At 40.5% G+C, this 15,401-nt stretch overlaps 1 protein-coding gene across 2 annotated transcripts in view; it reads right to left on the bottom strand.

Annotated features, from left to right (window-relative positions):
- Positions 1–5,493, bottom strand: part of zeb2b (zinc finger E-box binding homeobox 2b) — a gene marked incomplete at its 5' end in the record, with an annotated part of 70,210 nt that extends 64,717 nt beyond the window's left edge. The window contains one exon of one of the 2 annotated variants that reach the window (XM_083684759.1): positions 5,391–5,493. In XM_083684759.1, the coding sequence (XP_083540885.1) occupies positions 5,391–5,463 (73 nt within the window). The remainder of the gene's footprint in view (positions 1–5,390) is intronic. The other variant, XM_083684758.1, reaches the window with a different exon arrangement.
- Positions 5,494–15,401: the final 9,908 nt, after the last annotated feature.

The raw sequence follows: 15,401 nt of genomic DNA, 5'->3' as shown, positions 1-15,401 counted from the left end.
TATAGACTTCTTTTAAGTAGAATCTGATCTGTCTCAGACACTTTCTTTCTTAAGTGTTAGAGTGAGTGGCCATGAATAGTACGGGCATGCCATCTCGTAACACTATCTGGCTGTCAGGAGGGCTAGGCCCGGGTAGAGTAGGAGCTATATAAGGCTTGTAACCAGGGGAGGCCCAACAAACAGCCACAAACACCTAAGTTATTTTGCTCACCACCCACCCTTCTGCCTTTTTTTTTTTTTTTGCTCCTCTCCTCCTCTCCTGCTCTCCTTTTTTCCCCTTTTCATCTCAGGCTTTCTGATGCTGAATGCAAATGTAGCCTGCTGGCGGTGAAAGGGCTGAATTGTGATTAAGAAGAAGAAGAGCTCCTTTCTTTGTTCTCCCCTCGGGGGATGTTTACTGGGAGAGACATGGTGGATCAGATATGAAAGGCATTCAGGTCAGCATTGATGTGAGCGAAAGTGAAATCATACCTAAGGCATTCCAAAGACCGTGGTGTCAGGGGTTCAGCTCACGGTGTCTCTGCTGTGTGTGTTCTCCCCGTTAGGCGAAAATATCTTCACAAGCAAGGGAAAAATAAAAAATAAAAATGTGAAAGAAAATGGGGGGCGAAATTGTAGGAAAACAAAAAAAAAAAAAAATCTTGACAAGAATTTCGGGAATAAAGTTTTCCATTGGTGTCCGGCTGTGGAGATGATCATTAGGCTTTTTGCTGAAATACAAAGCCATGATACAGTCCACATGAAATATATATCTACTTTAACCTGGTTTATCAAAGCAAAAACGAAGCAGGGTTGTGGTTTGATATAGTGATGGTGGAATACATTTTTGTATGTTGTTTTGAATGGAAAATACATTTTAAAAGATTGTGGGAATTATCCGAATAAAAGTTTAAAGTCATCATACGATCATATAACCAATGGAATGCATAGGCACAGGTATTTTAGAGGTATATGACACCACACTAGATATTGCATGGGGCTTTAAAAAAAAAAAGAAAAAAAATTAAATTGATTGACAACAATCAAACTTACAATCCTAAAATCAATAATATGCTAAACATGAACCCATAAATTAATTAAGGAGGTTTTTTTATACAACACTAGAGGTTCAGAAACCAAACAGGTAAAGATCCGATTCGAGGAATGGATTCAGCTGTGTATGCCTGACATCAGCACTCAGCAGACAGATATATTTAGCTTAAAAAAAAATAAACATCAAACTACCGTGATGCAAGAACCAAACTGTACGTTCATGGTTTTTGAGAATGAAAAGGGCAACAAAGGTCTCACATAACATGAAATCAGGATGGAAACCAGAAATCAGGATGCCATGTTTTCAGCTGTGTAGAATCACACCCTATCATAATGCATCATTACCAGATACAATCAGGAGGGTAATAAACAATGTTGTACGTCATGATATGAAATAGATTTTTCACACCCCAGTTATCTCTGAGTCTGACCATCTCACCGCTGACACTACGCACAGTGTAGCCCCCTGCTGAAGAGAGATTATTTCTTGCTGGCTTGTAATATCTGCAGTAATTATTGCACTTGCTCAAACAAAATAATCCTTTTCTAAACACTCTGCACGGCAACATGTCCTCTCTCCGTTTTTGTCCAAGTAAAAAAGCCATCAGAAAAGGTGTCTGCTTTGGCTGCTTAGACAATTGCACCCTTGTGGGAATGGCAGCATGAGCGGTGCAGTGGACACCCCAGCACTATTGACGTTATAAACATGTAAATGAAACACATTATGACTGACAATCAATTGTCCGTGAGCGCTGCAAACCTGCCCTCCTTTTCCCTGTGACAGCAACAAAATACTGCCTACCTTGGGAAGAGATGTTTGTGAAAACGGGGGGGGGGGGAGAGAGAGAGAGAGAGAGAGAGAGAGGGAAGGGAAGCCTTTTCTTTCGACTGGGGAGCAAATGCACCTTAAAAGCAAATGAATAATAGAGATGGACAAAATGTTTAGACTGGAAGGAATCTGCCATTGTTTGCGCTGAAAGCAGGGCTGCAGCTAAAGAATTAGCTGGCCCCCTTTATACCTTTAGTGTGGATATACAGGGCTTTTATAGTCACATTCAGAGTATTGTATTAAACTATTGGAGCCAGAGAGAAACTGGCTTTTTTACCTTGAATTATGTAATCAATATATTCTGGTGGGAACATCTATCATTGAATGGCTTTCTGTTGATTGAAAATGAATAGTTATTTGTAGTACAGGAAATATAAGAGAGAAAACGCGATGAATAGGGGAACTTTGGTCAAAAATAATTGCTGCATAGTTAAGTTGATCTTCTTCTGAAAGAGTGGTTATCATTTGACATGCTGCTATTTGCAAAGAATGGATGGGCAATTAAATCTTGCGAACGGTCCTCACACCCCAGACAAACAAAACCACAACACATATCACAACTCCAAAATTACTCCAGAGGTAAGGTAAACAAATGTATATGGAAAACAAAATGCTCAAGTGAGAAACACTGATCGCTTCTACTGTCTAGAATTCCCCTGTGTGTTTGTGTATACCCACTCCCAGGGAGAAAACAAAGCCTTGTGTAACACAAATCAGGAAAAAAAAAAAAAAAAAAACTAAATTTGTGTCACTCAAAAGCCCTCTGTTTTAACAGCACTGGTTGACTAATCAAGTTAAAAGGACAAGGTTTGCCGAGCACTTTACCAGCTGCACTCACAAATAGCTAGGAAGACCCTCACAGCTGGATTTGACTTGCAACACCTGGAGGAGAAAACTGCAACTAAACTGCATGGCTGATGATATCAAGTTGCAGAACAGTGAGAATGACTTTGCATTAAGCTCTGTACGGTATGGTCGTCTGGAGGACAAATATAAGTCTGGCTTGCTTGTCTTAACACCACACTGTATAACTGTGTTATTAACGATGTGAGTAAATGAGTATACTTCTGTTATTAACAATGAGTAAATGAGTATAGTTCTGTTATTAATGATGAGCGCATGTACATGCATGCACTAAACAATTTAGCTACAAAAGTAGAAAACAGCTGATAACCTTAGGCGTACTCGCAATTCAATTCTGACTCTCAGTAATTTAGTGAAAACATTTTCTTTCTTGAATTAAAAAATATTATGTAAATTATCTCCATACAATGTACTTCATAAAAGGTGTATTTTGTGAAATTCTAGAAGTCAATTCAACCATGCCCAGACAGTGTAAACATGGGACATGGGTTCTACTGATCAACTAAATTAACTGTCTTATATTGCAAGAGTGAATGATGTGAATGAATGTCAATCAACATTTTAATACCTCAAAGTATAAAACACTGGTGTAAGATCTGACGTTTTGTAAGTACTAACATGTTCTGGAAATTTTACATGCTACATATTACATATTTGTCACGTCAATTTTTGAAAACAAATATATCTTGTGTTCTAGATAATAATTATTCAAGAAATATATGTATTTTCCCTGTTTGCTAGATTCAAGGAATCTCTGTATCATTTAGATAAGAATCATCAAATGGTGTTATCGGCCAACACACAGACTCAGCTCTGACATGTTTCCATGAATCCAGGGTAGAACAGAACATCCACTCAGCCAGAATAAACCCCAGCGTTCCCAAAGGGAAAGATATTGGAGGCATCGCATGTTGAGAAAATGCAGAAAGGGGACGACTCAGTAATCATTAAGCCATTTACCAAAAAAATATGATAGAATGCGGAATCTCCACTTTCTTATATTATGTGCACACCATATCGGCACAAAATCTGAGGCAAGGCGCCCACAAGCAAATTAATTTGTGCAAGCAGGGAGTTGAGGGAAGTTGCTTTTGCTTGGCGCATGAATATGATGGGGGATCTTAAAATGCTAATTTCACTCATCAGGTGTGTGTTTGTTAGCACCACTTCCATGAACGGAGTGTTTTAAAAAATAGTCCAAACTTTTTTGCAAGAACAGGTGGGCTGTGATGCTCACAGAGTGGCTACAACAACTGTCCGTTACATTCTGAATCTCCTTAAAACACAGCAGAGTGGACAGTGGACGGGTGTACTCCACTGCTATCTATTGTTATTCCGAGGAACAACATGCTTGAAGCCACTCGTAGGCAGCCAAGACCACTGGCATTGATTATACGAAATCAATACATAACATTTAATAAAGAAAAGAGGCACACAAATAGAAGGTATGAGATAAGACATTTCAGAAACCGTGTTAGGGAAAGCAAATTGAATGCGCATCTGATTGTACACTATTAGGCAAAAATAATCGAGGGGGAAAATAAATTCCCGTGTAAAAAGAGTGTCTCACATTGTCAAAGGCTATCAGGACCAGAGACATAATGGTGCTAGTGAATTCACCACGTTGTGTTGTGCACCGCATCGGAGTAGGACACTGTAGTTTAGCTACAAAAGAAAACCCCTCACAATACACTTCGAAAAGCCCTCCCCGAAATTATTAACTTCATAACCAGTCCGGCGAGTGGACACACATTTGACAATAAGTGACAAATGTAAGCTATCCTTAACCGCTCTTTGCCCCATAAAGCACTTCACCTAATAATAAAAAATGTCACAAGAATAACAGCTAATCAATGTCAAAGGCATAGCGTGTTCATGTCATCCCTTTTGCAGCCTAGGCTATAACAAACTATCGTTTTTGAACTAGGCAATTCAAATAAAGCTATTTGCCGAAAATGTTATTCCACCCCAGTTCAAGTGCCTGCATGATGTTGTCAGTTGCCAACGTTGTGGGACTCCTATTCAACACACACAGGCAGTGGATAAACTAACACATCATTGTTGGAACAATACGCTACATGCAGGCGATTGCGTTAACATTTAAAAATTAATTAACACAATCTCAGTAAAGCAAAGTGATGCTCTAAGTGGAATACGTGTTACATACTGTACTTTATAAGATAGAAACACCTGCAAAACAAATGTTCAAATAACTTAATCTACAGGTAATTCAACCACAGCATAAAACCAGTCCTCATCTAACGGGTTTGACCTAGTGGGAAATAAGACCCTGCACAACTGAACGCGTTTGGCTAGGAAACTTTCTAACATTCTCCCCATTCCTACTCAGTCTTTTCAGTCAACCATAAACTACTCTCAACTTGTTACAACAACTTCAGTGAAAACAGATTGTGGTGATACTGCGATCAGAGCAAATATGTAATGCTTCTAATTTCACAAGGACGATAGTCCCGCCTGTATACCCTTACAATACGGACACATTACGCATTCTTTCTCAGTTAGAGCCTTTTATTTCCTAGGAGACGAGAGAACACGCATTTGGCGATTCCTTTCGAGACCTACACGCTGAACTACCATGACAATATTACAGCTCTAGAGTCACAAATATGATGTTGCCACACAAAAAATGTTGTTGTTTTCTTACCGTTTTTCCTTCTTGGGTTGGCTTGTTTTCGCCTCTTACACCTGGGGCCATCCGCCATGATCTCCTGCTTCATTGATAAGAGTGGATCAGATGGCAGCTCGCATGGACTCGACTCCTTGAATCAGCAGCACGCAGGCTCAATATCTAACAACCAAACACACAGCAACAATGTGGGTATTGGGAGATCCCATTTAAATACTAGGCGCCAAATGTAACATAGTTATAGAAAACACAAATGCCGTAGAAAACAAAGGTGTTGTAGAATGTAAGAACGTTCTAATGAGCGACAAGGGACTGTATCAATCTATTTTTGATCTGTAATGCAACTGATCGGGATCATCGTAAGTGGAAGGAACACTGACGACAGGAAAGCAGGCAGAGGGGGAGACATGGAATTACACCTTCAATAGGCTATTATAACTGCCCGTAGGGTTGTATCCAGCGTTTTACATAGTCTATTCAAAAATGTAAAGTTAAACGACCTTACTTCTGTGCATCTTGGCATGCAAATGCGCATATTTTATTGCAAATAATGGCCGGCCTTTTTCTGTGCTTATGTTTTGAAACCTGAGTTCAGAACATTGTGTACTGACAGTTTAAATATGCATCACTGTGATTTTCAAGTTATGAATTTAACAATTGCAGGCTTTCTGTCAAATGTTAGGTCACAGTCAAGTGTCAGGGGGTCTCAAACGACAAGGAGCTCGAGAGGAGCTTCACTGCGCCTTAGCCCTGATATCAAGTACATAATAGATATAAAACTGAATGTGATACAAAAAGCTGAGTTTTGAGAAACGTAACGGTTTTTGACACACCAAGCTCACTATGATGAACTTTGGATAATGACCCCTTGTGTGTGTTTGTTCAAGTTAATTTGATTATAGGCTCCATACCATATTTCAGCTCAAAATAATGCACAGAAAGGCGTATGAATAAATTCACAAATCAGGCAAAACAGACATAATTTGATTGCGCCATGTTCAAAAGGACAAATCGTGAAAATTATGGTTGAATTTAACAGCATCACCTCAAGTGGACCTCTGCCATATGATTGTATTATGGAGAACGAACCATGACAGGGAAAACAAACAAACAAACACAAACGCTCACAAATACCATACAATTTATAGATCAGCAAAAATGCATGTTTAAAGAAAACATAGACCTACTGTAGGCTACACATTGTCAAATTAAAATACTTTGTATAGAGCGATTATCATGTAAATAAGATAAGCGAATATTTACGGAGGGTTTTTTTTTCAGACATATTGTCTGTGAGACAACTTCTGTATGAACTCAATACCGATTCATATTGATAGACACTAACAAAACGAGTTGGGTACAAAAGGGTGCATGGCTCGGTGAAAGTGAACACAACAAGATCGCTCATATTGTTGTTTTGTCACCACGATTTTTGCGGGTCGAATACTATTGTATCAAATTGTATTTACAAGAGCTGCATCTTCTCTGATATAGCGCAAAAGAAAAGTGGTTATGCGTTCTTTCACTAGGTAACGCGCACCTCTCCTCCACCTGTGCAGGTGACAAAGTTTCAGGAGGCACTAAGGAACCAAAGCTCCCAAGTTGCAATAACTAAAACATGATGAAGCACCTATTGCAAAAATGTTATCAAACAGTCGAGGTAAAGAAATAACACATACCTTGTTTTGTATTGTACTATATCTGGTCGATGAATTCGGTTGAACGATAACAGACTGCAGCAGTAACAATTTGGAGAAGTGCGGATCCTTGCAAATGATAATAAGCCTTAGAAATAGTTGGAGGAAGGACCGTTATTCCTGCTGGGCAGGTTAGAACTGATCTCTTTCAGCCACTCCAGGAAACAAACCTGGGGACGGACTGACGTGTTACGCCTCTTCTAATGACATTTTTTCTTTTTCTTTTCTGTAATACAGAGAAACCCTGAAACACACGCCACCTATCTTCACGGGAGGGGATAATTGAGGAGCGCCAAACGTGAGCATCTTCTGGTAAACGTGATAAGTTTTTTTCTTCTCCCCATTTGATTCGAGTGAAATGAACTGTGTCGGACTACCATGCAGTCGAAGCAAGAATAATATTTGAAGTAAAGTTGGAACGTTTCCATTTACCCCACAAATCGCCACAACTGCAAGAGAAAATGATCTTCGAAATAATAGCCTAGTGTTGCGAATGACCAGGGATGACAAACCAAGGATAAAAAGCATTTCTGCACAATGTGTTAATTGGAAGTAAGCATTTGAGGTTTGGGCTGTTAATGTCGTGTATTAATATAACTGTTGCGTTTGATATATGTTTTATTTTTTTCTTCCTCTATGGACTTGCAGCCCATTGTAGTGCCGTAGCACGAGAGTAAAATGACTTGTATTAATACCGGTGTGAGAACACTGTACATCGGTGTCACCTTACTGAGCGAACGAGGCTGAGCACGTAGAGGTTTGCTGACGATACCGTCGCACTTGCCAGGTAAAGGTAGGCCCGTGTGTCAGGTACAGTACATGAAGTTAGGTGGCTCGCAGCAGTGTGCACTGCAAACAGTAGATACGTAGCCTAGTTGCTCACAGCAAGTGAATAAATGTATTTGTCTCAGGTATTATTCAAGATTCCTGTCGAGAGAAATGTCACCCCTTTGCAACTACACGACTTAGTTATTAGTCCAATTAATGTTTATCATTATGATTTATCTATTGCCAAGTGATGCTGTTTCCATTTCTGACTCTCAACGGTGCAGAGGGTGGCTCCACCTTTGAAATGCTGTGATTGGTTATGTAAATAAAGTATTATTTCTGTCCTGTCTTTATGCAGTTATCAACTGTATATGGATAATTAAATCATCAATCAAGGGGCTGGACTGTTTGATGCCTTTGTCCAATGCCAATCAGATTCCAGCGAAGCACAGTCGAGAGGAAAGGTGCACATCTGGCATTACATTGTTTTTCTCCCCACTCGATAGACAGCCATTTGAGCAGTGATGCCTTGAGAGTATTTTGTTATTATTATTATTGCATTTATCTGCAATTAAAGGTGATACGGTAGTTCTATAATAATAATAATAATAATAATAATAATAATAATAATAATCGTAGTAATAATAATAATTATTATTATTTTTTAATATTATTATTATTATCCTATTATTATTATTATTATTATTGTTTGTAGTGTTCCATTTTAATGTCGCCTATTGAATATATGTATTTATGGTGTCTTGCCGTTTTCTTTTCATCAGTGCGTAATTTTGTACACAATTCCTTTTTTGTCATTCATACAGATGTTTTAGTGTGTTTAATAACCTGACCAAGAGGACCGCGATTTCTGCATCTGGTAAGTAGCCTCTCTCGCTCTCTCTCTCTCCTGCATGTAGCGCAAGTTTTTTGCTGTTCCTCCGACGAGTTGTCCTACTCTGTATTGCGTCTTGATTTATTGTGCAGAAAGTGCGTCAAAGTAAAACGTATGCAACAACATGTGTTGTGATCGACTGATAGTAATACAAGTCTCAAATTGCATGCTGATAAAGACCATTCATTGTAAGTGCGTGGGTAAACCAAGCGAAGGGTCTAACTGCCAAATTCACGACCCCCCCTGCCGCAACTCCAGAACTGCAGTGTCCTGCTCATTCAGCCCTGTTCTAGTGGCACCCCTCGCTTTCCGCTTGAATATTTTACACATACATATACAGCGTGAAAGAGGATTACATTTGATAGCCAACCTATAGGGGGACCTTGAGGTTAATGAAGGTTAATGAATCTGTTAATTTAATTGAGAAAACACAACACAGTGTTATTGCCCTTGAAAGTGAGTCTTATATGTACATGTCACGTTTTCTGGTATAGATACCACATACATTGCACTTAGATGATCTGCTCCAGGTTTATCATTATGCTTTATCAAGTGATTCGCTATGACTGCTTCAGGCTATAGTAATTGTGAATTAAGATGAGTAGGTTTGATAAGGAGTAGTAGGTAAGTCTGCAACAATGTAGCCTTGCAGTGCCCACATATTAGGTAAATGTCAAGATGATCATTAAAGTTGAGACAAAGTCAAAGTCACATCACTGATTGTATCAAGTGACAGGTAATAAGCTTGGGTCTCAACATCACAATCAGGTTAACATTTTGCTTGGGAAAGGCACACTTTGAATTTAGAGAGCAGTGGTATTAGACACAAAACTAATGTACCTCAGATACCAGATGTAATTTATCACATGCTCTAAAAAATGTCAAATGTTATAAGAATTAAGGTGTTTTATCTAACCACAACCCCCTTTGAAAAGATAGCTTGTCAGGTAATACACAGGTGCAGCTGTTATTTACATGAATCACAGCAGGCTCTTGTATGATTAGTAACAAAAGCAATATGGCATTTTCTTTTCTTGTGTCATAGTCCCATGGAAACAGCTATCTTTGGATTCCAACTCCCAGGACTGCTGTGAGTGGGAAACTCTTAACATGAGATTGGTCCCTGGAAATCGTACATCTGTGCTAAAACGTAAGGGAATGCACAGGTGGCGGGAAATCACTAAGCTAAATAGAAGCAACGGGAGAGGGGACGAAATCACTTCCTGCCATGAGAACATCCCCACAACTGGTTGCTCAGGCTGCATTTTACTGCACGTGGCCCCTCAGTCATTTAGCTGTAAACAAATACCATATATTGTATGACACAGTGTGTTTGTTTTGATGTATGCGAAGGAGAGCTTAGTTTTAATTCATAGTCTTGCACAAAGCATTACTCACACAGTTCTCAGCCTCATGTGGTGGTGCCCAGTGCACGACGTATGCAGCACTAAAAGAAAGGAGTGTGACACACAGCGCCTCTCCCAGATCACGTCCTTCGCTCTAGTTTGTTTATGCCTCTTCCCACTACGAGAAAATCTCTCAATGGGACCGGCTTTGTGATACCAGGGTCCCACTGCTGTACATGTGTACGCCATTTCTCTGTTCGGTATGAGGAACATGAGAGATTGATGGACAATTAAAGAACAGAGGCAACTCCGGGTGTGTGTGTGTGATCTCTAGGACTCTCAAACATGCAAAATGAATTTAGTTTACATTTGCTGCAGGCATTACAGGCAAAGAGTACTTCTTCGGTTGTGCATTTCTCAAAACACTTCAGATGTTTGTCAGCGTATATGAAAGGAAGCCGGGAGAGAGATCGCTGTATGACAGATTGCTGAGAAACAAATGATTACATCAAAAAGGTGTTGATTTTTCTCATGTTGCTCTTGTTCAATTCAACAGAGTAGGGCTCCACAATGACCACTTATTCATTTCAGTGGCTTAAATAAGAGACATATCATTCGTTCGGTATCAGATTATTCTTTTTTTGTTGGAAAGAGGTCAGCTCCCTTGTGGCCGCAGTAGAAGATTGGGAGAGGCTATCTGGGTCTCACAAAAAAACAGTATTTTCTCATATTTTGATGTTCCAGCTTTGTGAAGCATACCCAGAAGGGAAGAGACAGAAAACACAGTCAATTAATATTTGACATTGACAAAAGTTAGTCCTCTTTTACCAACAGCTCCGTCGGAAAAGGTAAAATCAGGAAAAATAGGAAAAACTTTCTCCCTCATAAGATGACTTATCTGCTCCCTGAAATTAATAATTGACGGTGGCTATGATGAATTATTAATCAAACATTTGAATAATTGTTGTATCTCTAATCTCTATACACATTTGCATATTAGCCTTTTAATGTCTGCCTCCATATATGACGCCACATCCTCCTAGGACACAAAAATATAATTTATATAACTAACTTACATCCTCAAACTGTGTTTCTCTCTTTATAATTTCCATACAGTGTTCCAATTTACTGTAAACTGGTGTCATATAGAAAAACCCAATAAACTCAATTTGATGAGTCTGAAATAACAAGGCTGGAAATTACATGTAATTTCCCCTCAAATACCAGGCACTGTTTATTCAATGGAAATATGGTGGCACAATTATCAGGTTTGATATCTAACAAGCATCAGTGGTGGGCTTTGATCCTGGGCTCCATCCTGAGGGGGTCACATTAACTCTCAAATGACCAGCATGTTAAGGAACAGAGGATGGTTAATAGCATCTCATTCTCAGCCCCAACCAGTTACTTACCAGCAACCTGGTTTATATGATGGATGCGGCATTATAACCCGAATATGAAGATTAATATAACACTGAACAATGTTAAATAACAAAACAACGATGAGTCCAGTTAACAATATTTCCATCAGTGATTACAGTGTAATAATTGATATCACAATGTTCTATGCATGTACATTTTAAGCTCAATTATTTATTTTTTTGGACAAATACTTGGAACTACTGTGGTATCAAAGGTGAGACCACACATTTTTTCAATGTCAATTATTTTGTTGTCCCCGTATTTTCATTTTATGTGTGTGTGTGTGTGTGTGGGGGGGGGGGGGGTATTTTTTTTTCACCCCCATCGAAACACATCTATTAATCTCACAGTGAAGCTCATGGTCGCCACTCGGTAAGTAAGGGAGTTCGCTGCAGAACAGATGTACACCTACACAGCTCATTTTCCAACCCTGTTTTTTTACAGTACGGCAGCACTGTACTGAGGTCAGGGGCAGCCGATAGAACGTAACAACATTGGCGGTGTTTGTCAGATGTGAGAAATAAATGTTGCTCTTTTTTTTTTTCTCTTTCTCTTTTCTTTTTCTCTTTTCCCATAAGTGATCGTACAGTTGTTGATGGACTTTCCAGAGCCTAATAATATGTTTGGGCGTACGAGACTACAACATTGCCGGCGTAGTCTACAGACCCTGCTGTGGCAGTAGGTGAGACCGCTGTGGGTTCTAACAGTAGGAGGCTGCTCGTTCGTGCCCCGAAACACAACAATCGGGGAGTTCTGCTAAATTGTTTGGGTGTGGAAATGTAATGAACAAATGACTATTGTGATGATTTCCGCTCTCTGTGTTCCTGCAAAGCGGTGGCCTGTTCCTCTCACCTATCGCTCCCCGTCTTTTTGGCAGCACCCTAAACAGAGAGAAATTGAAGGGAGTTGATTTGTCTTTGATCCCTGTGCTTGTTGTCAAAGCGCCTGGGATTGAAGAGACTGTTGGCCACAATTGACTGCGACAATTAGGAGATGATCAGAGCCCTAGAGTGGAGCACTTAAAGGGTAATTTACATGTCAGTTTGTCGAATTAAAAATAGGGGGGAAAAAGATATTCAGCTCAGATTTTTTTTGTATTTCTCTGTGCCTTGTAAACTGTAATTTGTTCTCTGCGAAGGGAAACCTGGCAGAGGAGCTAGGATGCCCATTACCATTTGAAAAGAAGCAATCATGGGGCCACTGCTGAGCCTATTGTCCAGTAAAAATGCTGATTTGCAGGCAGTGAGTAAAGAGAAACCTTCTGCTGAGGTAACTCCTCTCATAGTGGCTTCTCCTTGTTGAGATTTCTATTCTACACCTTCAGTCCCCACACTGCCTGTCATTATGGGGCTGTTTTATGGCCAGAGGAAGGCATTGGACTCTGTGCAACCTCCAGGCCAGTGAAAGAAAGGAGGGAGGACGTATAACCTAACAGCAGGTTGATAGGATAATACCAGTCATCTGTTGCCCTGTATCATTTCTATTGTGCCACCCATTTCCATAACCCCCCCCCTGCCCTACTTCATTCCTCCTGCCATTTCAACTCTGCTGCTGTTTTGTCTGCGTGTTTGAGTGTGGTTGTAGACCCTGTGGGAGAAAACAGAGGGAGTGAAGGTGGAAGTTGTTTGAGGTGTTTTTTGTCTGGCCAGGGGTCATCATCTAACTGGTCTGTCCCACTCAACCAACTCCCTCTCCTGCTGCAAATGAACTAATCCAGATTGAGCTGTCAACGTAAACATATCCCTAATCCAAATATGTGTGATGCCCACATATGTGAAAAAGAGTGGAATGAGCAGTGAACAGAATCTATATCTAATCCCAGGGAAATAAGATTTATTTCTAGAAACGCAGGCTCTAGAAATAAAACAAGAGTGAATTAGGAAATGGGCAGGTGGGTTTACTGATTTCTCTAACATTGGGCTATGAGAGACTGAATTGACCAAAAACCATACATACATAGATCTGCTTCAACAGATACAGAAAGAAATTAATTAATAAAAAACAGATTTTAACACACATTTCTTAAAACACCACAATTTAAGTTTAAGCTTTTAAATCCTAAGTACTCAGGCTCGGTTAATATTGTGGTTGCTATTTTTAATGCACAATTATAAACAGAGGCTTAGGATTCACTCTTTTCAAAATTGTCTTCTGACAGACACACACACACACACACCCACACGCGCAGGCACACACACGCAGGCATGCACGTAGGCACTGACGCACGCACACACACACGCACACACACACACACATGCACACACGCACACACACACACACACACACACACACACACACACCATGTACCTGTCTTTTATGTGTTTTTTTCCTCAGCTGCAAAAGTGTCAAACGAAGACCAGAGCAACTCAACAGGGGAGTAGAAGCAGATATCGAGGACACACAGAGTGATGAGAGGGAGAGGCCAGGAAAGGGCCTGATGCAGCCCGGTTCTGTGGGAGAGAGAGAGACACGGGAACATTTGGATCAAAACGCAGGCAGCACAACAGGAGGTGAGTTTTCCCCAGGTAATGGATAAATGACATCCAGATGAACTGTCACTCTATTCATTCAACTCATTCAGTGCCGAGGGTGAATAAAGTCGCCCAAACGGTCGACATTCCAGAGTGCCGAGGGTGACTTTATTCACCAAAAATGCATCAACTATGTTGCTTTATTTTGCAGCCAATCAAAGTGTTGTTGCTAGGTAGACACCACATAAAACACTCTAGGTGGTGAGTGTTCCGGAACTCTTCAGCAGTTAGTGGGTTAAGCCTCCTGTTCCAGCCAGCCACAATTAACTGAATGTGTTTCCCCTTTTGTGTGCACAATGAGATGCTAAATAAATATTTGAATATTTCTAGATTTCAAAAATTCAAATGGTCTTTTTGTGTGATGTGTTTGTTAGCAAACTCCTATGCATGTTGCCTCTTTGCCTTGGTTTAGAGCACACAGTAGACCACACAGTAGACCACACAGTAGACCACACAGTAGACCACACAGTACCCCAACACTAAGACACATCTAACATATGACAATGATGTCAATAAAGACACTGTTAATGTCAGTTGTGTTTTCTACACGTAAACATTCATACAGCTTCTGCTAAATTCTGTAAGGTTGAAGCTGCTAACCTACGCTGGGTCCATTGATTAAAAAAACTTTAGAAAAGGTGTCTCTCATTAAATAATTCTCCCACTCCTCACCCCTGTGCTTACTTCCTTTCCGAAAACAGTAAGCAAACGTGTTCTGTACGTGGGCATGTTTACATGTTCTACGATAACTAATATCACCTTATGACCAGGTCAGACTCACTGCACAAATCAGTGTGTCTGGCCTAGGGGGCCCTGAGGGCCGGGCAATGAGACCGTGGGTTTGAGGCCCGGGGCGTTGAACTGTGAGCCTGACCTGGTTATAAGACAACACTGACAGCCTATGTGCTATCACCGCCCACCAACGGCCCCAGAGAAGGAAGTCCAGACAGGTACAGAAGGCCACTGCACCCCTCTACCAGGGAGGTGTGTGTGTGTTGTGTTATCAGAGTTGCAGTCCTATGGTAAGTAAGGAAGAGACTTTCTCAAATATATATTCTACATATTACATTCACCATCACATGCGGTATGAAGGGGAAAGAGCAAAAGCATAAGTGATACACAGGATGTTTTATACACATTTTGCCCCCCCCCTCCCCTCCCCCCCCCTCCCCCGCCTCCTCCCCCCTCCCTTCCCTCTTCATCTCTCTCTCTCTCTCTCTCTCTCTCTCTCTCTCTCTCTCTCTCTCTCTCTCTCTCTCTCTCTCTCTCACACGCTCTCCTGTTTGTTTAGCTCTATGCAAACAAATAGGTGTTTGTGTCCCAAACAGTGTGACAGTAAATGCAGGTTTGATCTCCTGCCAGCGATGGCGATG

Source organism: Argentina silus (assembly GCF_951799395.1).
Source record: "Argentina silus genome assembly, chromosome: 14".
NCBI classification, from domain to species: Eukaryota; Metazoa; Chordata; class Actinopteri; order Argentiniformes; family Argentinidae; genus Argentina; species Argentina silus.
Note: the sequence above shows the minus strand (reverse complement) of the source record. Positions and strands in the feature narration are given on the sequence as shown.